The sequence below is a fragment of the Paroedura picta genome, chromosome 8, assembly GCF_049243985.1.
Source record: "Paroedura picta isolate Pp20150507F chromosome 8, Ppicta_v3.0, whole genome shotgun sequence".
NCBI classification, from domain to species: Eukaryota; Metazoa; Chordata; class Lepidosauria; order Squamata; family Gekkonidae; genus Paroedura; species Paroedura picta.
Window position 1 is genome coordinate 23,124,060 of NC_135376.1, and position 23,783 is coordinate 23,147,842.

General features: G+C 46.0%; 1 protein-coding gene across 4 annotated transcripts; it reads left to right on the forward strand.

Moving 5' to 3' along the window:
* On the forward strand, positions 1–23,339 carry IGSF10 (immunoglobulin superfamily member 10). 4 transcript variants are annotated; one of them, XM_077348665.1, is made up of 7 exons: positions 1–312; positions 1,375–1,614; positions 5,270–5,399; positions 5,667–6,057; positions 7,519–11,865; positions 15,581–16,481; positions 20,826–23,339. In XM_077348665.1, the coding sequence occupies exons 2-7, from the start codon at positions 1,436–1,438 to the stop codon at positions 22,732–22,734; spliced, it is 7,857 nt and encodes a 2,618-aa protein (XP_077204780.1). In that variant the 5' UTR covers positions 1–312; positions 1,375–1,435; the 3' UTR covers positions 22,735–23,339. The 4 variants fall into 4 exon arrangements, with proteins under 4 accessions (XP_077204780.1, XP_077204781.1, XP_077204779.1 ...); XM_077348666.1 differs by lacking the exon at positions 1–312 and adding an exon at positions 339–643; XM_077348664.1 differs by lacking the exon at positions 1–312 and having other exon boundaries at positions 738–1,614.
* The last annotated feature ends 444 nt before the right edge of the window (positions 23,340–23,783 follow it).

Consider the following 23,783-nt stretch of genomic DNA (forward strand, 5'->3'; position numbering starts at 1 on the left):
GGCGCGGGGAAGCCGCTGGCCCGGCGCGAGACGAGACGAGGGGAACCGCTCAGGCGAGGTCCGCGCCGCTCCCAGGGCCCCCAGCAGCGCCTTGCAAGGCGGACGGCCCACCCCGCCTGCGGTTGCTGCCGGCGCGCCGGGGGCGTGCTTCGCCGGGTCCCTCGCAGACGGGCAGCCCCTCACCTCCGCGAGCAGCTTCTCTCGGCCCGCTGCACGCCTCCCGAGCCTTTCCCGCCCCCGGCAGCGGCGACGAGGGTCCCCGCGGGAGGAGGAGCCGCTGCCCGCCCGGCGGGAGAGGGGAAGAAAGCGCAGGTAGGGAGGCTGGAGGAGCGTCTCTCCCCCCCCCCCCGGGCGGCGTTTGCTGCTTCCCTCGCCCGGCTGCCCTGGACCAGGCGCTTGGCCAGAGGGCGGCCGCGCAGCGCCTCTCCGGAGCCGGGAAGGTTCTGATCCTTGTTTTAACTCAGAAGTGCCACGGATGGAGCTCGGCGTGCCGGGAAGCAGATGGGAGCGGGCGCCAGGGAGAGCACTCGTGCTATACGGAGGATCTGTCCCCTCGCGCCGGCCACTGAACGTGGCTTTGGTCAAGGGACTGGAGGGGCGGGCAGCGCACACTGCCGGGCAGCCAGACCTCGGACACGAACGGGTGTGTGCATGGGGATGGGGGGGGGGGGGACGTATTCGGAGCAGGTCTCCTAGAGCTCCTCTGCAAGCTCAGCAGATGTCCGGGATTCGTTTCAGCGAGAAGGCGTCCAGTCCCTGGCTTTAGGGGTGATCCAGAACATGCTTTCTAGGGATTTCTGGGTCCCGCGAATCGATGCGTTTTCCAGACTGAACTCTGCTGTTTTAAACAAGTCCTGCTCCTGGTGTTAAATGAGGCCATGGATTCAAGGGTGGGGAAAACACCGTTTGCATGCTCTGGAAAAGAAAAGAAAAAAATTGGGAAAGTAAAATTTAACTGCTGCTAATTAGATGCCTTAACAGGGAAGTTGTTCTCCTTAATCTTTTGAGACCCAGTTTATTTGGCAAGGAAGACCTTGATGGGCTCTTTGGCAAAAGAAAATCCCAAACAGATTTATGAAAGCTCTACACGACCAAAGTTTTATTTGTAACCATGTTCTTATTAGTGTCAGATTTCTGGAAGGGTGGGGGGGGGGTTAAATACCTGTCAACAGCAAGCCCCTGTCCAACCCTCACTAAAAACAAGAAGCCGAGAAGGATTTATCTTTTTTAAAGCCATGCATAATTATTACATTTTTTGTAAGAAAAGAAATCCTGTAGTTTTCCTTCGAATGAAGCTGTAATCTAAGGAGACATCTTTTATTGGCGGCATCAGTTTATTGCTGACATGATTCCTGTGATTGTTCTCCTTTCTAGGGCGTGGTTGGATTGTGCTGCAAGGAATGTTGATTTAAGATTGTCACCCAGGAGACACGCGATGGGCCAGCCCTGCTGCCTGGGATTCCTCTTGGGCTTCTGCTTCGCTGCTCTTACAGGTAGCAGCGCCTGTCCCAAGCTCTGTGCCTGCTATGTGCCTACCGAGGTGCACTGCACATTCCGCTATCTCTCCACCATCCCACTGCACATTTCCCAAGACGTGGAGCGCGTCAATTTAGGGTATGTTTACATAATATTGCTCCCATCGTGATAGGAAGCCTCACCTTGAGGCTTGACTTGTTGGGGTTATTTGCTAAATAACATTGGTCAGTATTTGTCTTCCCAGTAGAACTACCAAATTGTATTAATTATTACTGCGCTAAATTGAGATTACTTAATTCAAGGTGCTGACTATGCCTATGGAAACTGCAGGCAGCCCTTCACTGATGGGAGGAGATCAGCAGCTGCCTGTATGCTATTACATATTGTGAATCTAAGAAAATTGTTAAAGGGAAGGGAGAGTTAATTGGGTCAAGGAGATTAGAGATAGATTATTGGAGGAGCTGTGAGAGGGGTTAAGTAATTGAGTTGGGAGAAGGCGTAAGGTGACCATGAGGTTTAGTGTATTGCAATGGGTGGGAGCAAGGGTGATGATTATAGAAGGGTTAGAAGAAGAAGAAGAGTTGGTTCTTATATACCACTTTTCCCTACCCGAAGGAGGCTCAAAGTGGCTTACAGTCGCCTTCCCATTCCTGATATCACTGCTCGGTCAGAACAGCTTTATCAGTGCCGTGGCGAGCCCAAGGTCACCCAGCTGGTTGCATGTGGGGGAGTGCAGAATCGAATCCGGCATACCAGATTAGAAGTCCGCACTCCTAACCACTACACCAAACTGGCTCTCCAGATTGGGATAAGTAAATAGAGAATGATGGCATTTTCTAGGAACTGGGAGGTTATCGAAAGATATCACTGGAGGAAGGAAAGAAATTGAGTAAACTGATATAGATGCAAGTTGTAGTTTGTATGTAGTTTGAATTGGAAGTTTGAATTTGAGTAGTTGTTGTAGTTTGAATTGGAAACACAATTAATTGAATATTAAAACAAAGATTGAAATTAGATGGCCATACAACAAATGATTTAATGATGCATGAGCTTAGTGCAGCTCCTCAAACAACCAGGGGATAGGGGTGAAGAGAGGGAGGGCCTAGTAGAGTTGGGGATACCAACAATTGGACAATCAGTCCTGGACTTCAGGTTAGGAGGTTGGCAATACTGGCCATGAGGCTTCCTCCTTCAGAGCACTTCCAGCACCAATGATGCCAGGAGTTGAATGTGTCGGCTGAGACATCACTGTTCACGTAGACTTGCTGACTTCTGGGCATGACCCGGACTTGGTGTCTTTCATAGCAACACTGGGACTCTCAGCTGTTATTGGTCCTACTCCTCAAGCAGGCCACACCCTGGATTTGATCTTTGGCGCTGGGTTGGGTGTGGATATGATGGCAGTTAACCCCGTCCCATCATGGTCAGACCATTATACCCTAAAGCAGGGGTAGTCAACCTGTGGTCCTACAGATGTTCATGGACTACAATTCCCATGAGCCCCTGCCAGCGTTTGACATCTGGAGGACCACAGGTTGACTACCCCTGCCCTAAAGGCCTGGCTTCATGTGGCAGCTCCTCCCCGTCTAGGCAGGGGTTTATGGATCTGCTTTTGAGATGATGATGAAGCTTCCATCTCATCCAAGACAATTGTTTAGGACAATTCAATCTTTTACTTTCCTTGAGGATGAATGCTCAAAGAGTAGTCATTTGGAAATTAGTTGTGAGGCGTTTGTGAGCTATTTTGTGGATAAAGTCTCATTGCTCCACTGGGACCTTCCACAAATCCTTGATACAGTAAGAGAACTGGAGGCCCCTTGGTGGCTCTTGGAGGATTCTCTCACTAAGCACAGTGGGTAGGTTGCTAACTTGGATGAGGCTGACCACCTGCCTGCTAGATCCCTGCTTTTCCTGGTTACTCAAATCGAGTGATGATAGGATAAGAGGTGCCCTGTGGGAAACCATATATATCTCCCTGTCTACAGGGGTCTTCCCAGGGGAACTGAAAGTGGCAGAGGTTTGGCCACTGCTAAAGAAACCATTGTTGGATTTGTGGGGATTGGCTAACTACCGCCTCATCTTGCATCTTGTGTTTCTGGGGAAGGTGCTTAAAGGGCTGCTGGGAATCAACGTATAGCATACGTAGATGAAGCTTTGGTTCTTGACCCATTGTAGTCTGGCTTTTGGCCTGGCCGCGAGGTAGAAGCAGTCTTGGTCAAAACACAAAGAGCAGACATATTGGTCTCTTTACAGTAAATGTTGAGTTTCCAGCCTTCCATACATTAGATCATTGCCTATTAATTCAGATTTAACCTTTACAACCTAGAAAACAAAACGTTAAATAAATAAAGTAATATGTCTAAATATATCTTTGTAAGTATTGGTTTTGTGTGCAAGAAGTCTCAGGTTCAATCCCAGCATCTCCAGCTTGAAAGAACCAGGTTGCGGGTGATAAAGACTCAGCCTGAGAAACTGAAGAGCTGCTCTCAGTCGAAGTAGAGAAGGCTGACCTTGATGGACCAGTGGCCTGATTCAGTATAAAGCAGCTTCACGTGTGTCCTTTCTGGTTTCTATGATGGTGAACTAGACGGGACCTCTGCCTGATGTAGCATTGGTCTTCGTCTGCAGCCTCCACTTTGCATCCCAGGGCAAAAGCACGGTGGGGCAGAGAGAGGGATTTCTTAATGGCAAGAGCTCCAACCACGTAGTGGAAGAGAGAAATTCAGGTTTCTCAGTGGAACAGGCTTCCTCGGGAGGTGGTGGGTTCTCCATCTTTGGAAATTTTTAAACAGAGGCTGGATAGCCGTCTGACGGAGAGGCTGATTCTGTGAAGGCTCAAGGGGGTGGCAGGTTACAGTAGATGAGCGATTGGGGTGTGAGTGTCCTGCATAGTGCAGGGGATTGGATTAGATGCCCCATGAGGTCCCTTCCAACTCTGTTATTCTATGATTCTAACTCAGAATCTTTTCTCCACCACAGAAGGATTGGTTGTGCTGTTATTTGTCATGTTCTGTTGCTCTATTTACTTCAAAGCAACAGCAAAGTTTCCTAAAACACAAGTAATGCAGGACAGCTGCACATCATCCCACACAGACCTTGCTTACCCTACTTATGCCTGTCTGCAAGTGCAGGTGGATGTAGGGATGGCCACAGTTCTAAAACTTACGGGTTAGCTCTATACGGTGAAGGTAGAGAGCTGCAGAGTGGATTTGTGTTAACACAGATACAGGTTCATTTGTACCTTTTTGTACTGTGCAAGTGACAATCGATGACATTTTTATGAAAGGATTCTCTCCTTTGCTCCATAGACTCCCTACCTCTGTAATGCTCGCAAGTCTACAGGGTCAGTCTGCTGGAGTCAAATAAAGCTCTGGTCTGTTCCACTGAATTAAAAAGACAGCAGCAGCATAAAAGATGGAATTACTATGAAGATTCCCATGTGACAAATACAAGATCATATGCTGGACTGAGACTCATGCTTACAAATTTGAAACATAGGCTTTCCATTTTGCTGAAAAATGCATTGAAGGAATGATTTTTTAAAAACAAACAAACCATGTTTTATATTAGCTGGTATATTTCATTGACATTTAATATTTCAATGCAGTTTTATGAGTAGATTATAACTGTAGCATTGTATTATGATTTTGTTAGAAGCTGTATTGTTGTTAAATAACACAGTTAAAAATTGCTAACATGCATTTGCAAAAGAGAGTCTCTGTTTTTGTTTGTTTTACCTTCAAACTATAGCTGACTGACTAAACCCAGATCTGGAATGAAATGTTTGTTACAGCTACAACAGTTTGGTTAAACTGACTGAGACGGATTTTTCTGGACTGGACAAGCTGGAGTTGTTGATGTTACACAGTAATCAGATACACACAATCCCCGATAGGACATTCTCTGATTTACGTTCGTTACAGGTAAGGATTATCCAGCATTTATGCTGCTTAAAGTCATGCTCAGTTTTCATTTCCCGATATTTGAGGCAAATAGTCTTCTTTCAAGGGGAGTGATGCAGAAATTTGCTTTTGCTTACTCATCTGTAGGGTCCCACTCAATAGTAAACAAATTCCACCTCACCCCATAGCTTTAAACCGAAGATTATTGATTACATGTCTTCAAATGACACATGTACATTTTGCCTGGGGTTTCTTTTTTCATTCTTTTTTTTTGTTTCCAATTGACAGATCTTAAAAATGAGCTATAACAAAGTCAACGTTATTCAAGCAGATACTTTTCATGGCCTCACAAGTTTGGTGCGTTTACATATGGATCATAACCAAATCGAATTTGTAAGCCCAAAAGCGTTCTATGGTCTTACATCGCTGAGGCTGGTCCACTTGGAAGGAAACATGCTTAAACAACTTCACACAGACACTTTTGTCACGTTACGCTACATCCGGATATTCAAAACATCCTCTGTAAAGCATGTCTACTTGTCCGACAACTTCCTTACCTCACTGCCACAAGATATTTTCTCTTACATGTCTGAGCTAGAGAGCCTCTATCTTCATGGAAACCCCTGGACTTGTGACTGTGCACTGCACTGGTTTGCTGAGTGGGCAGAACGTCATCCAGGTATTGGATATTTTCCTCTCTTTGTACTTTTAAAAATGTTGAGATGTTACTGAATAAATTGTGTACCAACTGTTGTTCCAGAGAAATATTGAACACATGAAGGTGCCTTAATACCAAGTCATTCCATAGATTCTCCTTAGACCAGGTGTAGTCATCCTGTGGTCCTCCAGATGTCCATGGACTACAATTCCCATGAGCCAGCGTTTTTTGGCAGGGGCTCATGGGAATCGCAGTCCATGGACATCTGGAGGACCACAGGTTGACTACCCCTGCCTTAGACCACTATTGGTCTGCCCTGGCTAGCAGCATGGTCTTGGGCAGAGAAGGGTCTTTCCTCCTACCTGAGATTCTGTAATTGGAGATTCTGGGGACTGAACCTGGCTTTCTTCATGGGAAGCAAGCTATTGCATTACAAGCACTTCCCCAGATACTGGTCTCTTCAGAGGATTTCTCATTTTCCTACAGTTTTCTATTTATATTCTGAAAAGCATAGGCTTTACAGTATCCATTGGTATTTTCTGTAAAGCATCCCATACTTTTTCAGAATAAAGATATCCAAATTCATGATAATCCATTCATGAAATCTGATCTACCATAGGTGGGAATTATTTCCATGGAAGAATCAATGCTCTGATGGAAAGATCCATAGCAATTAGTTGGCTGATGTTCAGAGATTCCTTCAAGATCCCTGTGAAAGTTTCAGTGTAATCTGATAATTGTCCATTGTGCCTTGGGAATTGTTTCAAGTCATTTCCATGGTGTAAAACAATTGCACTGTAGTCAGTCCAGTTAAGGTCAGAGGTATTGGGGGGGGGGTTGGGGTTTGACATCCTGTTTTCATGATGGATATGCTCAGAAAATTATATATTCACACTAGTGCTGCTCAGAATTTAGAGTATGTTTGTACAATCTGTATACAGTGTATGCTTGATTTTTTATTGGCTACACATTGAGTAATTCCCATGTTCTATTCAATGCATGTTCAGCAGAATGTGTGATTCAAACCCTCCATTTACCCAGGCATTGCCCCCAGTTTTCTTTGTAAAGTGATCACATAGAACATATGTGCATTCACTTTAACATGTGAACAGGAGAACATTTATTCAGTAAAGTAGAGACAGGTTCTGAATGGGAACGTCTTAGAAGATAAGGACCAGATATGATGCATGGCTGGAGCTTAAGTTTCAAAATGAGCAATAAGAAGAGCTATATCTGTCTGTCTTGTGTCTCCTTCCTAAACCTGTTTCCAGGATCTTTTTGCCCTAATTATTTTTCCTCCCATCCCTTGTCCTGATCCATGAGAAGTACATTCTGTAACAATAGTGGTAAACATTTACAGACAGCATTTTAAAAAGATCATTCAACTGCAGTCTGCCTTATCTCACAGACACAAGAGTACCTCTAAGGAGCTTTTGCACCAAAATAAGTTTCTGAATCCCGCCTTGCTCTTTTTCTCTCTAGATGTGGTCAAGTGCAAAAAAGACAGAGCCCCTTCCGGTGTCCTGCAGTGTCCAGCGTGCTCCAGTCCCAGGAACTCTAAAGGCAAACAGTTACTGGAATTTCAGTCTTCAGATCTGAACTGTGTTAAGCCGACCATTGACCCAGCCTTAAAATCCAAGAACATCACTGTGCCAGAGGACGGAGACTTCACTTTAGTCTCCTCTAAGGATTTCATTGCTCCCATAGGATCTATCACGTTAAACATGACAGACCAAGCAGGAAACCAGGCAAGTGTGGTTTGCAGTGTGCAAAAGCCTCCCAAGACGCCCCCTGTCCAGCTTGAGAAAAACGACAGCATAGTACTTAAAGCATCCCTATCGACGTTTCTTGTGTGCAGCATTGACTACGAACATATACAGCAACTGTGGAGCATACTTGCCCTGTACAGCGACTCTCCCTTGAAACTTAACAGGGATCGCTTACTGACCAAAGTGCCTTATATCAGTTATAAGTACAAACAGGCTGATCCTGAAAACGAAGACATTTTCACAAATATAGAAGGTGAAATGAGGGCTGAACCTTCTTGGCTGATGCAGAGCCATGTATCGTTGCGATTAGACAGGACGGCAACCACACTCAACACTTTGCACATTCAGTATTCAGTGGATGCTGAAATCACTCTTCCGGTTACTGCCCCCCCAAAAGAAACACAGAACTGGGCCATGATGTTACGAGTCAACAGTACGAGGACCGAACACACTGTCTTGGCAGGCAGATCTGTAGAACTGGACTGTCAGGCACTGGGTGATCCTCCTCCTATCATTGAGTGGGTCTTACCTGATGGTAGCAAAGTTAGAGCCCCGTATGTCAGTGAAGATGGGAGGATTGTGATAGCAAAATCGGGCAAATTTGTACTACATACAGCTGATAATTTTGACACTGGAGTCTATCACTGTATAGGAACCAATTACGATGACGCAGATGTCCTGTCTTTTAGGATTACTGTGATTGACCCTTATATGGACCACAATTATTTAAATGGACGTCAGCTCTCAGCATTTTTAGGTGAAACGTTATTCCTTCCATGCCAGTCTACCGGTATCCCGGATGCCTCAGTTCATTGGGTCTCACCTGAGCACTTGGTTCTTGATCACTCTTCAAAGAACAAGATACTTTCCCACAATGGTACACTGAAAGTACAACTAACATCAGACCGGGATGGTGGCTATTACAAGTGCATAGCAGCCAATCAATATGGTGTTGACTTTTTGGTTCATCAGGTAGTAGTTAAAAAAAATTCAAACTGGTCACAAAAGTTAGATCATCATGAAGAAGCAGCTGAAGGCTCCGGCAATGGAGAACTTGACGTTATGGCCAAAACACAAAGCCATACTTCTGCGGTGCAAACCCAAGCAACCAGCCGGGCATCTACTGCAATTCCGTTCACAAACCGTCCCACACTGAAGAGAACTAATAATAACTACAAAGAAGTTTACAAGCACAACAGGGACAAGATGACCAGACGGCTTCGAGGACAAAGAAGACAATTCGGTCCTTCCTCCAGGAGAATCGATCCATTGCGTTGGGCAGCATTTTTGGGGAAAACAAAGAATCTCACACTGCCAAGAAAACAAGACAATGCCACAATGAAGCCAACAGTAAAAGTCCTTCTGCCCCCAGAGATTTCTGCAAATGAAAGGGAGATGTCTGGAGATATTCCTCCAGAGGAGGAATTTCTGCTACTAGTGACTAAAAGACCTGCAATGTACAAACTGGGAGAAGCATCGGGAAATGTCGTGACAGCAGAATTTGGAAGCATACAGAGTCATTTTCACTCTACGGCAGGTTATGGCATCACCACGGAAGTTGTAACTCCCTTGCGCAGCCCAAAGGTTACGCATTCTGAGATGTCAAAGAACCAGGAGTCATATGCAGAACATCAGTCAGAAATTACCAGAGGGGCTTTGGAGGCCTTCCAGCCACCACCCACGAGTATGGAACTGCTGAAGCTGTCGTCTTTCTTGCCTAATAGTACAACGAACGCACTGAACGTTTTCCCTTCTGGGGAAAAGGATTTGCATTTAAAAATGAAACCAACAATGGCACCAGCTGTGCCGGTTACAGAGACAGCCGGCCCGGTGACTTCCCACGGAGTTACTAAAAAGCCTCATTTATTTGCAGAAGCCGCTGATGAAACATCAAGATCAACTCATCAGCTATCTGTGGTGGCAGCTAGTGCACCAGGTGAGGCATTTGGGCACATTTATGTTTACAGTACCCAAAAAATAACAACCCCGCAGCTGCCTGCAGGCTCAACCATTATTGCTCATCAGCAGATTCAGATCGTCAGGGATGCTACTACAGCTCGTGTCCCGCTCTCCAGACGATACAGCAGGCGGAAGATCTCTGCCAGGAGACGAATTGTTAGACCCGATCGTATTCCCAACACTGTTGGGGGTAGATTTGCTTTTGTTAGACCTAGAATTGCTAAAGGAAGCTCAACAGCGCCTCCTTCTGTAGAAATAAATACTTCTGCCTGGACTCGGCCAAACCAGTCTCTTGCACACCTTGCTTTCCAAGCACCTGTTTCCACTTTGTTCACCGTACATCGTCCTGAAACGACAACTGTAAATCCAACCTTGACACCCTCTTTCAATCCAGAAAACAAACCGGTCACAGCTGAAGAGCATGGAGCTTCCACAGCGGTCCCCTTCTATCCCGAAAGCACCCAAATAGTACCACAAAGACAAGGAAAAACTTCTACTCCATTACAGACAGTTACTGATACGTATCCATCATATAGCAGCAGTTTGCGGGCAGAGGCAATCCGTACACCTCGTGTTGCCCTGGGAAACATGTTTGCCACAAGCAGTGCTCCCCTTTCAGATTTTAAAACGTTTCATCCAACCCTTAGGACAGACCTGTCTCCTGGTGTTTCAACAGGGGAAAATTCTTGGCTTTTCCAAAAAGAACTACTGGAAAAGCAACCTGGGCAGCAGACAAGTGACGAACCCTTGCCTGAAGACCGGGACCCACCTTTCCAAACTACAGGGCTGCTACCAACATTAACAGTGTCCCCTGTACATAGAGCTGCTGGTTCCAGACAGGAAAACCGAACGGATGGTCTCAGAAGCCTGTTTGGCCCCAAAGGTGCCAGCAGAGTGCTCAAAGAACATGTTTCCACTCAACCACTCAGCATTACAGAATCACCATCTTCAGCCCCCCTCTCCAGTCTTGCAACTCATCTAAGCAAGGGCTTCCATGGCCCAAGCACCAAGCCAATACTGTCTCTGCCTACTCCTGCTCATGCTAAAGCAAAAGTTTCCCGAATCAGGGTGTTAAGACCAGGAAGGAGAAGAACTCAAAGGAGGAAGAGGCCTCTAAGAAGATTTATGCATTCACAGAGAAATGTCACTGTGGGTGCTGGAGCTGTTGCTGCTCCATCCAAAGGAACTACGGATTCACCTAGTTCCACAGCCAGTAAAAAGGTAACAGAGCCCATCCCCCTCATATCCACTGAACTGCTTTCTGGATACACTGGGACCAGTGGAATGGCAACTACACTACAACCACCAATCCTTCACACCACCAGTATAATCAGAGGTACCTCCACAGTCACCCCTCAGCTGTTAACAAGGAAGGCCACCGTTGAAGATGTGGTCTCTACTAAGCTGCCGGGGTATGGTGGGCCTTCTCATAGACCAGCCATCACAATCTCACTCACAGAGTCATCCTTGAATATTTCAGGTGTGACCACTGTTGTACCAGCCACATCCTTCTTAACACCAGCATCAGTGTCTGCCAAAGCAATGCTGGCCACAACAGTAGCGCACAAGGAATCCTACCAGAATGCAATAAGAAAACCCACAACAGAAGCATCTCTTCCTGCTGGAGACGAGCGAAGTATCAAAGCTCCAACTGATGCAGGATTTCCCACCACGCAGCATCTGAGCCAGCTGACGTCCCTCACATCAGTCACGCCTGTCTTGCAAACGACTGCATCTCCCAGGTGGGGGGGAAAGTTCTGGCACGCACCGGATCCTAAAATTGCAGAAAGTGGCAAGACTTTCCTGGTCAACACTGTGACGATACTGAACTCTCCACAGAGTTTCACTCAACGTGCTCCCGTGTGGGAGAAGAAGAAAAGTAGTTTCCATAGAAGTTGGCCTGAGAAGGCAGCAGAGCAGGAAGCCACAACCACCAATCTGGTTGCTTTGGAATCTTTCCATCTTGCTGGGCTCGCCAAACCCAGGATAACTGGGGGGAAGCTTGCGGCATTCACAGTCCTGGCTAATTCTGATGCCTTCATCCCTTGCGAAGCCACTGGCAACCCTCGGCCAACGATACACTGGACCAAAATATCATCAGGTAAGTTTCCCAAGTTTACGTCAAACATGCCCTCTTTTTCCTTGTACAAGAGAGCCAGTGTGCTGCAGTGGATATGGGGCCGGTTGGCGCCTTGGATTACCCCCAGGTTCGAATTCCAGTTCTCTTGTGGGGCCTGCAGGGTATCTTGCACCAGGCACTTTCTCTCAGCCTCACTTAACTCACAAGGTGGTTGCTGTGAGGATAACATGTTAGTAGCAGAAATTGCCACGAAGCATCAGCTGATTTATGGCAACCCTGTTGGCTTTTAAAGCCAGGAGGTGAATGGAGGTCATTTTCCATTGCCTGCTTCTGTGTGGCAACCCCGGACTTCCTTGGTGGTCTCCCATCCAGTAATGAGATCAGGTTAACTTGGGCCATCTGGATCAGGGCTAATATGTAGGAGGGGGTAGAAGAAGAGTTGTTTTTTAAGTCCTGTTTTTCACTGCCCGAAGGAGTCTCAAAGCAGCTTACAATCGCCTTCCCTTCCTCTCCCCACAACAGACACCCTGTGAGGTAGGTGGGGCTGAGAGAGCTCTGACAGAACTGCTCTGTGACAATAGCACTATCAGGGCTGTGACTAGCCCAAGGTCACCCAGCTGGCTGCATGTGGAGGAGCGGGGAATCAAACCCCGCTCACCAGATTAGGAGCTGTTGCTCTTAACCACCACACCAACAGCGTTGTAAGCTACTTTGGGTCCCAGTTGAGGAGAAAAGTGGAGTGAAGATTTCTAAATAAAAGCACGGAGGCAGCTTTGCTTGATTACTGGAATATGATTGGGCTGTGGGGAAGGTGTAATCCTGCATTCAGATGAGAAGTATCAGACGTATGTCTCTAACAAGTGTACTGCTGACAAAATAATAGATTAAACACTGCAGGAAGTTGAAATGGTTTCAGCTTCAGTAGGACAGACACACCCAGAAGGATCATTATGCGATAGCATCGCGGCATCTGGGATGGTAAAGCTTGAACATGGGCACAGGGCAACTGCTGAGTATTTTCTCCCAGCGTCAGGATTTAGCTGCTGCTGTTGGTTCTTCTCTTGGAAGGAGAAGCTGCTTCTTAGTTGTATTCCTGACACTCGTCGGAAAGATGACTTTTTTCCTAACAATGTGCATTTGTTACAATGAGTGAATTGAAATTCGTATTCAGAGGCAGGATATAAACATTGCAGTTTCATTTCAATTATTAACAACAAAACCCCCCCAAAGGCTGACATGAATAGAAGATGAAAGGCCGAGAATCATTCCAGGTATGCCTTGCACAAATGTTTGCTTGCAGTTAACACAAACATGCTCACATTTGCATTAGACCTCACATTTCAACACAGGATCCCATCGGGGTTTTATGGCCTCTTACCTAAATATCCTTTAACATTCTTGAGGCAACTGGGAATTGCCACATCCTAGTAAAAGTTAGTGTGAAAATAAACCGGTTTCAAGATTTCAGTTAGGAAAAAGTCCGGAGTGTAACAATTTCCTTAATCATGACGGGCTGGGTGGAGAGCTCAGAAGCTCCTGGGCATATAAAGCTGCCTTATCCTGAATCTAACCATTGTGGTTTTTTTTAGTTGGATTGGGGACAGGCCTCCAGGTGCTCAGTAGCGGAGCAGGGTTTCTTTGCACGCCCACCATGTGAGAGCCTTCAATTGGAGTGGCCTGGAACAATTTGCACGTTGTCCGTAACAGACGCCATTTGCACCTGACTCCTGGGTGTTCCTGGCAGCACACTCAGGTTGCTAGGCTCTTGGGCACTCTTGCTTGCGTTGCTTGCATGCCTATACTGCAATGGGAGGGGTTTTTCTCCCCCCGAATGTGTTTTGCTGGCTCTAGTAGTTGCTTCGATTTATCATTATCATTAACTTAATAACAACAACAATAATCATAATAGATTTCTTACCCACTGCTCTCAGAATTGACTTGCGGCAGGTTACAACAAGAATAAAACCCCAATATATAAAACCCATAAAAAACCAAATCCCAACCTACTCCGGCGATGAGAAAAATAAAATCCCTCCTCCACCTCCCATGTCCTCCCCTCCCCACTCCATCAGCACTTCCAAGGGTGCCGATGGTTGTGGAGGGGCCCCTGTAATCTCCCACGCCCTGGCCGCAACCAAAGACCTGGCGGGGGAGCTCCTGCCATCAGTGGCCAACGTGGCCTCTCTGCTGTTGGAGTGGCTGGCACAAAGTCAAGATCATCCCAGAAGCCATCCTCACGGCATGCGGCTTGTGGCGCCTCTGCCATTTTCGCCTGTCAGCCTGAATGAGGAGACAATGGATGAGGTGATGCCCATTTCTGGAACTGCTGGGCTGAGTGGTCCCTTCTGTTGTGACTCGTAGTGCCACAAATCTGTACAGTTTGGCTAGTTTCAGGGCCGTTTTCACTTCCCAGTCCCCTCCTGGGTGCTCTCAGCATCCCCAGTTTAAATTGCAGGAGACTAAACCAGAGATCCAGTGATGATACATCACTTGATAGACTAGAGCAGCCTTTTTCAGCCTTTCCCCCAAAATGATGGCATGCCCTTCAGAGACGTGGGCATGGAAGTAAGATGTGGGAGCCAGTCAATCAGTTACCATTTCCATTGTGGAAAAAGACACTAGGCCTGTAGAACTACAGTGGAAGTGGGTCCCTGTGACATTTAGCAATGTGAGTGCCCAGGTGAACTTCTGGGAAAGGCCACAGAACCACCAACCAATTGGAATTAGCAGAGTGTAATGCTCTTGGGGAACATACTCGGATAGGCAGTCCCTCAGATAGGCAGGGCGTGGACTACCTGAGGACTTGAAGGTTAGAACACCTTGAGCCTCATTAAGAACTCAGCCGGCAGCCAGTGTAGCTGCTGGCGATCAAAACACCTATGGGCTCCCCACAGGGCCCATGGGATAGGATACCCTGAGTGTCACAGTCTTTAATTAGATATTTAAATTTAATGGTAGATTAATGCATGAAACAGTGTGGTACGCTAGTTAGACATTAATGTATGCCAACTGATTTGCAAACGGAACGCGGTTTTGTACAGTTGGAATTTATGTAACGATGTTACAATGGACTATGATTATTTAAAAAAATAATTCTTTAAAAATGTGAGGAAAATATGCCCTTAGGAAGGATATAAAGGAGTGCTGGTGCAAAGGAATCCAGAGACTTGGCTGGAAGATTACAAAATGTCTCAGGAAAGGCAGATTTGGGCCCGTGGGGGGGGGGGGGCGCACAGGAATGAAGTTATCATCATGTCAACTTCCCCTGGTGGTCTCTCACATGATGGGGGGGGGGAATAGAAGACATTTTTTCAAGAGTTATGAATTACCAACTTCCAAGATCCACAACAGATATGTGATTATTTTGGTGCATTATTACAAAAGAGCAATACAAAGAAAATCTGTATTCCATTTTCAGTGGCTCTATAAACTTTGCACGTATACCAAAGGGACAATTTGAATTGGCAACCTCTTTTCCAATCCCTTAAAATGCAGCTCTAGTAGCATATGAATACAATTTACTATGCGCAGCTGTGTTCCCTACAGTTTCTAAAAGGAACAGAGCCAGGATAAAGGGAGCCTGCACGAATGCTGCGGGAAGGAAGGCTACCAAGGAACTTAACCACGAAGCTTAAGATGTTACGTTCCTTGGCTGGCAAATTATTCTGGTAGGATACAAAGCAAAAAGGCAAGATCTAAATGCTCCCCTAATTTTGTTTTTGTCTTCTGCAATTAGGAACTGAAGCCCTGAAACATGAACATGGCAGCAGATTTGAGGTTCTTCCCAATGGCACTCTCTCCATTGAGAACGTGGACATCCAGGACCGTGGACAGTATCTCTGCATGGCTACCAACCCGCATGGCTCCGACAGACTTCTGATCACATTATCTGTGGTGGCCTATCCACCTAGAATCCGGGGAGGAAGGTCGAAGATCATTACTGTCCACTCTAACAAGCCTGTGTCCATGAAATGCACAGCTGAAGGCCGCCCGACCCCGACCATTTCCTGGGTCCTCGCCAACCAAACATACATCTCACAGTCTTCAGTGGGAAACGAGATGGCTGTTGTGCAAGCAGATGGGACGTTGATGATCAAGAAGGCCAGCATGTATGACAGAGGGGTTTACACCTGTACAGCAAGTAACCCAGCTGGTTCCGATTCAGTGGTCGTAAGGCTGCAAGTAATTGCTGCCCCACCCATTATACTGGAAGAAAAGAGACAGCATGTACTACGGAGGGTGGGGGAAAGCTTGACGCTTCCTTGCACAGCCAAAGGGAACCCTCATCCAAATGTTCACTGGGTCCTCTTTGATGGAACTGCGGTAAAGCCTTTGCAGTATGTAAGTGGCAAGCTTTTCCTGTTCCCTAATGGAACCCTTTACCTCAAGAATATAGCTACACCTGACAGAGGAAAGTATGAATGCATAGCTACCAGCTCCACTGGTTCTGAGAGGAGAGTGGTCATACTTGAGGTAGAGCACAGTGATACGATCCCCAGAATTGCTGGTGCATCGCAAAGAGTGACTCAGCTGAATTTTGGGGACAGGTTGCTTCTGAACTGCTCAGCTATGGGAGAGCCAAAGCCCAGGATAATTTGGAGATTGCCTTCCAAAGCTGTGGTTGACCAGTGGCACAGGTAAGAGTCTTTGAAGCTGTTTTGGTTGCTTGTGCATTTCTACTTATTTGTTTACTTCATTTATGCCCCAACTTTTCTCCCCAGTGGGGATCCAAAGCTGTGTAGAATATTCTCCCTTTTATCCTCACAACACAACTATTAGGTAAGCTAATAATACCTAATAAACTTCCATGGCAGAGTGGGAATTCAGACCTGGGACTCCCACGTCCTAGTCTGACCTCCCCCCCCCCCCCCCCCGCACGTAGTATATCAAGCTGGCTCCATATTACAGTGTGCTCAGTAGTTTGTAGCAGTGGATTAACCTGAGTTGTATTTTATGTCACAAAAGGGCAAAGCAAGACTTTCTTTCTCAGAGGTTGTTGAAAAGGATGACTGAAAAAGACTGTAAATTCGTAGTAGCAGTTCAAAGGAAAAAGGGAGATTAAGGGCAGGGTGGATCAAAAAGGAAATGGTCAAGAAAAATGAGAAAGCCAGAAGCAAACTGAGAGCAGGAAATCAATTTGACATGGCTAAAGGAAAGTCAGTGATCAGAAGCTGTAACAGTGAAGAAGGCTGAACTAGAAATAGTGAGTTGAAATAATTAACTAACCAGCTTGGTGTGAGAGCCAGCTTGGTGTAGGCAGCCTTTATCTTGCAAACCAGGTTTGATTCCCCACTCCTCCTCCACATGCAGCCAGTTGGGTGACCTTGGGCCAGGCAGTTCTCTCATAGCTCTCTCTCAGCCTTACCTACCCCACAGGTTGTTTCTTGTGGGGAGAAAAAGGCAAGGCAATAATAAGCTGCTATCAGATTCCTTTGGGAAGTGAAAAGCGGGGTAAAAAAGCAATTCTTCATGTTGGGGGTGTTCTTAACTGGTTAACACACTGAAGTTTCTAGCTGAGCACAGATCAGGTCAGAAGTCTGGACCTCTACATTTTCAATATATACTGGAAAACACTTTAAAATATTGCTTGTAATACTGAACATCATCTTTCTTCTATTTTCCTCAAGCTAAGCGCACTATCTGGCCCCAGCCACAGTGATCCATGCAATGGTCACCTCTAGATGAGATTACCGTAATTTGTTCTACGCAGGCCTATCCTTGACCTTAATCTGGAAACTACAACTATTCCGAAAAGCTGCCGCACGGATAATTGCTAGGATACCATGGAGGGCTCATATAAGACCTGTATAGCAGCGGCTACATTGACTCACAGTCAAGTTTCAGGTTCTGGTCAAGGTTTTGGTATTAACCTTCAAGGACATACGCCAGCCTTTCTCAACTTTTTTACTGTTGAGAAACCCCAGCAGAGGTGTGATCATGCAAAATATAGTGGGGAAGCATAGCTGGGGACACACCCACCTGGGGTCCCTCCCCTTCCCAATCCCTCCAGGCTCATCATTGGCTGTGAGGGAGATTGCCATGATCATATATGGTGATGTCACCTGATACAATGTCAATCTGTGTGTGTGTGTACCACCTGTTTCGGAAACTCTTCTAGGGCCTTCATGAAACCCTGGTTGAGAAACCCTGCCATATGCAGTCCAGGCCCTGTGTAAGGCAGGGGTAGTCAACCTGTGGTCCTCCAGATGTCCATGGACTACAATTCCCATGAGCCCCCCTGCCAGCATTTGCTGGCAGGGGCTCATGGGAATTGTAGTCCATGGACATCTGGAGGACCACAGGTTGACTACCCCGATCTAAGGGACTGCCTGTCTCCTGAGAATAGAGAAGTGAGCGGCAAGCCAGCTCCGTCAGGACCCTGATGTCCTCTGGGAATGAGACAACTGGCTCAGTAGGAGTGGTCTACAAATGCAAATAAAAAATAAAGTAAACATGTACTACAAAATAACTCAACATTATCAGGAAATGTCCCAACCAATAAACAAAGGGGCCTGCTGTTTTCGAGGTAGTGTAAAGATCAAGCTCATTGCTGGGCCTCTTCTTAGGATGGTGACAGCAGCAGAGGAGGTTTTTAGCTGGGAAAGGCGCTCTCAAGACACAGGAGTATGGGAGGGGAGGGAAGGGGGTTAGGTCATTTATATCCGTTCCACAATGCCAAACATTGCACTGTGAAAATATACAGAAATAGCAACTAATAAAAATAGAGATTTAGGCGAAGAGAGCCAGTTTCACTTAGCAGCTCTACTTCAGGATAGGTTGTTCAATGAGAATTTTTTTCTAGGGAGGCTGATCTTTACTGGGAGCTCCACCACCAAAAAAGCCCAGGAACCACTAACTAATTCCTGGTGTCAGTGATCTGGAGAAGAAACACCGCAGATGGCCTTCAAGATTGGGCAGGTTCATTTGGGAGCAATTAGTCTTTTTGGCATGGATCGTAGATAAAAATCTGCACCTTTGCTTGGGTCTAGAAACACAGCAGCCCCACTACAGATTAACTCACCAGGTTCCCTATAATTCACTCCAGTCAAATTAAATTTTCAGGGTTAAAAACAACAACTCCTCCTATGGCCTGTGATCCAGAAGCACTTAAAACCACTTAAGTAATTACATTTTAACAGATGCTGTATTGATAAGGTAACTATTTAAGTAACCTTAAGTAATGAAACCCTAGTACTTAATGGATTTTCGAGAAGCAGATAGATCATAATCAGTATCCATTCCTTATTCCTAACCTTGGCTATTTCCATACAACTTCAGTAGGCTCATAATTAAAAGCAAGGAGTTGATTATAACTCTAGTCACAATGCAATGCACTCTAATAGTGCTTTAATTTGACAATGACCATGAATTGGGCTCTTAAGTGAAGCCACACTTGACAGCCTGACAGCAAGAATCTTGTAATTTTCAGACTCCAGTATAACTAATAGTCTCAGATTTGGGGAAGATCACAGAGTCCTATTGGCCAGACCGTATAGGTAGCTTCTTTGCCAGTGAGGCAGGGAATGAGTAAATGAGTAAAATGTAATGCATAAAATGAATGGCGTGTTTGAACATGCCCATTCTTAACTGCCCTATAGCGCTGTATGACCAAAAGCTTCCGATTGCCTTGACCAAGCCTTCCCTAGAGGCCATTTTCTTCATCAGTATGGGTTTCACATTTTAATTTACTGTACTTTCATCACTTTATATGAGACAACAAATCACTGGAAAAGATAATAATGCTAGGAAAAGTTGGATGCAGCAGGAAAAGAGGAAGACCCAAAATGAGATGCAATGACTCTTATAAAGAAAGCTACAGTCCTCAGTTGGCAAGACCTGATCAAGGCGGTTAACAAGAGGACATTTTGGAGAACCAGCAGTGATAGCACTAAACACACTCACATTTTACATGAGTTGCTTGTTATGCTTATACAGAATAAAATTAGTGACACCCAGGCTCTCACTGGTATGTGGAACACATACCTGCTCCAGAACTCTTTAATCCATCCCCTCCCCCCTCCCTTTCACGAACACACACAGACTTTTTCCCTCCACACTTCCTCCTCTCCTCTCTCTCCTTCCCTCTTCCTTTCTCAACCTACATGTGCCTCTTTTTGCAGGAGGGCCCTGACCTCCTCCAGCCTGGAGGGCAGTGCCTGGGCCTGTGCTGTCATTGCGGCCTGCACCCTGGCCCCTGGAGGCCTACAGGGCAGCCACCCCACCACAGGAGCCCCGCAGCCTCCAACCGGCTCTCAAAGGCCTTTGGGGGTGCCTCAGCCTCTGCCAGCCATGCAATCTCCATCCCAGCCCCCAGAGGCCTCCCCACCACCCAGACTTGCAGCTCCCTCCCCCTCCCTCTCCTTATCTTTGTGGTGGTGCTGGCCCGCCCAGCCACCATGATCGCCCAGGCCTTCTTGGACAGTGCAGTGGTGCCCTAGCCTCCTCCTGCAATGGTCTGCACTGCCATAGCTGGCCAACTGCCACAGCATCCCACAGCTGCCCCAGCCTCTTCTGGCATGCTCCCTGGGTGGGGCTGCAGACACTGCATCCGTACCTATTTCTGTCCCAGGGGCCATGCCAGAAGGTGTATTCCGCATCAATAAGGGCAACAGATGGATGCAGCAAAATATTAAAAAGCATTTTTGGATGGTGCGGGATGTTTGTAAACAGAATTTGCTGCCTTAGTGGGTGGTGGGGTATCCTTTGTTGGAAGTTTTTAGGAGGAGTTTGGGTGAGAACCTGTCAGGAGTGTGTGATTTTAAAGTCCTTGAGAAGTTTAGGGGATAGCCCTTTGTGGTATCTTCCAGCTCTAGGTGATTCTGATACCTCACAAAGTGCTTGTTGTGGTGAAGCAATTGTAAGCCTTAAAGTAGAGGAAAGAGGAATATAAAAATCAACATTTCTTCATCCTGGTATGTATATAAAACATAGGAGTATACAGTGTCATTAACTAGTATATATTTTCTCCCGTCTCTCTGTAGAATGGGAAGCCGAATCCATGTACATCCCAATGGGACCCTGGTTATTGAGGCAGTCACAGGAAAAGATGCAGGTGACTATATATGCGTTGCAAGAAACAAACTGGGAGATGACCTGATCCTTATGAAAGTTAGCGTGACCATGAAGCCTGCAAAAATCGATCAAAAGCAGTATTTTAAGAAACTGGTACCTTATGGAAAAGACTTCAAAGTGGACTGTAAAGCTTCTGGGTCACCCGAGCCAGAAATATCTTGGAGTCTGCCAGACGGCACAGTGATCAATAATGTGATGCAAGCGGATGACAGCGGACGCAGGTCTCGGAGGTACGTTCTGTTCGACAACGGAACTCTGTACTTCAACAAAGTTGGGATCTCCGAAGAAGGGGACTACACGTGCCATGCTCAAAACACCCTTGGAAAAGATGAGATGAAAGTACACATATCAGTAATAGCAGCTGCACCTCGCATCAAGCAGAACTCTAAGGCCTATGCAAAGGTGAAAGCGGGAGGCACCACAATGTTTGACTGTGAAGCCATTGGAGAGCCTAAGCCAAAAATATTTTGGCTGGTCCCTTCCAGTGGCATGATTTCTGCTTCCAGCGACAGGTATTTTCTACATGTTAATGGATCATTGTCGGTCACTGAGGTGAGGCTGTTGGATGCTGGAGAATACGTATGTGTTGCACGCAATTCTGGTGGAGATGACACCAAACTGTATAAACTAGACGTGGTCTCTAAGCCACCTCTTATCAATGGCATGTATACAAACAAGACGGTCATTAAAACAACAGCTATTAAGCATTCGAAGAAGCAAATAGACTGTAGAGCTGAAGGGACACCCTTACCCCAAGTCATGTGGATCATGCCTGACAATATTTTCCTGACAGCCCCGTATTATGGAAGCAGAATAACAGTGCACAATAACGGGACTCTTGAAATTCGCAATGTAAGGTCTTCAGACACAGCAGAGTTCATCTGTGTGGCCCGTAATGATGGGGGAGAAAGCATATTGGTGGTCCAGCTGGAAGTGTTAGAGATGCTAAGACGGCCCATGTTTAGAAATCCTTTTAATGAGAAAGTCATAGCAAAGCCTGGGAAAGCAACCCTATTGAATTGTTCTGTAGATGGCAACCCTCCTCCTGAAATAATCTGGATGTTACCAAATGGTACAAGACTCTTTAGGGGAGTCAGAACACTCCAGTACTACTTGGGAAGCAATGGCACTCTCATTGTCTATAACCCTTCTAAAGCGGATGCAGGCAAATATCGGTGTGCAGCTAAAAACAAGGTTGGCTACATTGAAAAACTGATAGTGCTGGAAGTTGGCCAGAAACCGACCATTCTGACCCCCTCTGGAGGAGCAGTAAGGACTATTAGTGGGGGATCAGTAGCCCTTCACTGTCTTGCATCTGGGAATCCCAAGCCAAACATTGTATGGACAGTACCTAGTGGTTTTGTCCTAGACCGGCCTCAAATTAATGGAAGGTACACATTAATGGAAAACGGTACTTTAGTTATCAGAGAAACAGCCATTCAGGACAGAGGAAGTTATGCCTGCAAGGCTCAGAACTATGCTGGTGATTCAACAATAGTAGTTTTTGTAATGGTTATAGCACATCCACCACGGATTACAAACAGACCGCCAAGGAATATACGCACTGTGGCTGGAGCGTCAGTTCAGCTTAATTGCATGGCATTGGGAATACCAAATCCAGAAATTACTTGGGAGCTTCCTGACCACTCACTACTCTCCACAGGCAGCAAAGGCCGGCCGTCTGGAAGTGAACTGCTTCATCCGCAAGGAACATTAGTCATTCAGAATCCCCAATCTTCAGATTCCGGCACATATAAATGTATGGCTAAGAACCAGCTTGGCAGCGACTCCACAGTAACATACATTCAAGTCGTCTGAAAGGAGAAGGAATACTCTGAACAAATGATAACAAAAGTCTAACCTGGACAAAGTTTGATTTTTGAAAATATTTAATCAAAAACAGAAGCCTGTTGGTCTTACTGTTAATGTTCAGTTGAGAAGACATGTGCTAAGACACAGGTCTGCTTGGGGGTGGGTGGGTGGGAAATCTGCATTATGAAATGTTTTCAAGACTCCTTGGCACTTAATTTTGCCATCACAGCAACTGCACACTTTAACATGGAACTACCTTACTTAAAAATATGTGTAATATAAAGAGATATTTAGTATAAGGGTAGACTTTAAAGAAATGCTTATTTCCTGTCTGAGAGCAGTATAAGCATGGCAGACGGTTTTTTATAAAAAATGTAAAAAACACAGATGTTTGCTAGTCGCTCCCGTATGGACATGTATGAATATTTTGTAGTACTCTTACAAACATTTTAATCCAGCAAAATATGCTGACCAGTTTGTATACTAACAGCTTGTTCTTTCCCACAGCAGTCCTTTTTTGTGGGACAGTGGAAGAACCAATAGAAAATAGTGTAATGAGAGGGATGTGAGGGGGGGGGGTGGAACACAATATGGGTTATTTTTCTAAAATAAACACCAAATATGCTTATGAGTGAGTGCAAATGTGTGCCATTTCTTAACTGCCTAACGCTTAGTAACTAACTGTTTTACACTTTAAAAGGATCTTAAAATCTGCATTATTTACAATGGATTATCAATTTGCAGGGGAGCCAATAGCTGCTCATTGTCTTCCTAAAGCAGGCAGCTGGCTCTGTAGTGTTCTAGACTAGAGAGCTCCCTTGCTTTGATTTAATTAAACTCTTTAAGTGCAACGGAAAACAGCACATGTAAGAAATTGCTGCTAGTGCACTCCATTACGTTTAGTGAGTGAAACTGGCTTTAAACATTTAAACATAGGCTGCAGGAGGAGGCAGGCTTTGGCAAAACTTTCCGCGCTGCATCAAGACTCCTTATACACAGACACCCCAGTCCCATCAGGGCTGGCTGCCAACATAGCTTTCCTGCTTTATTTATGC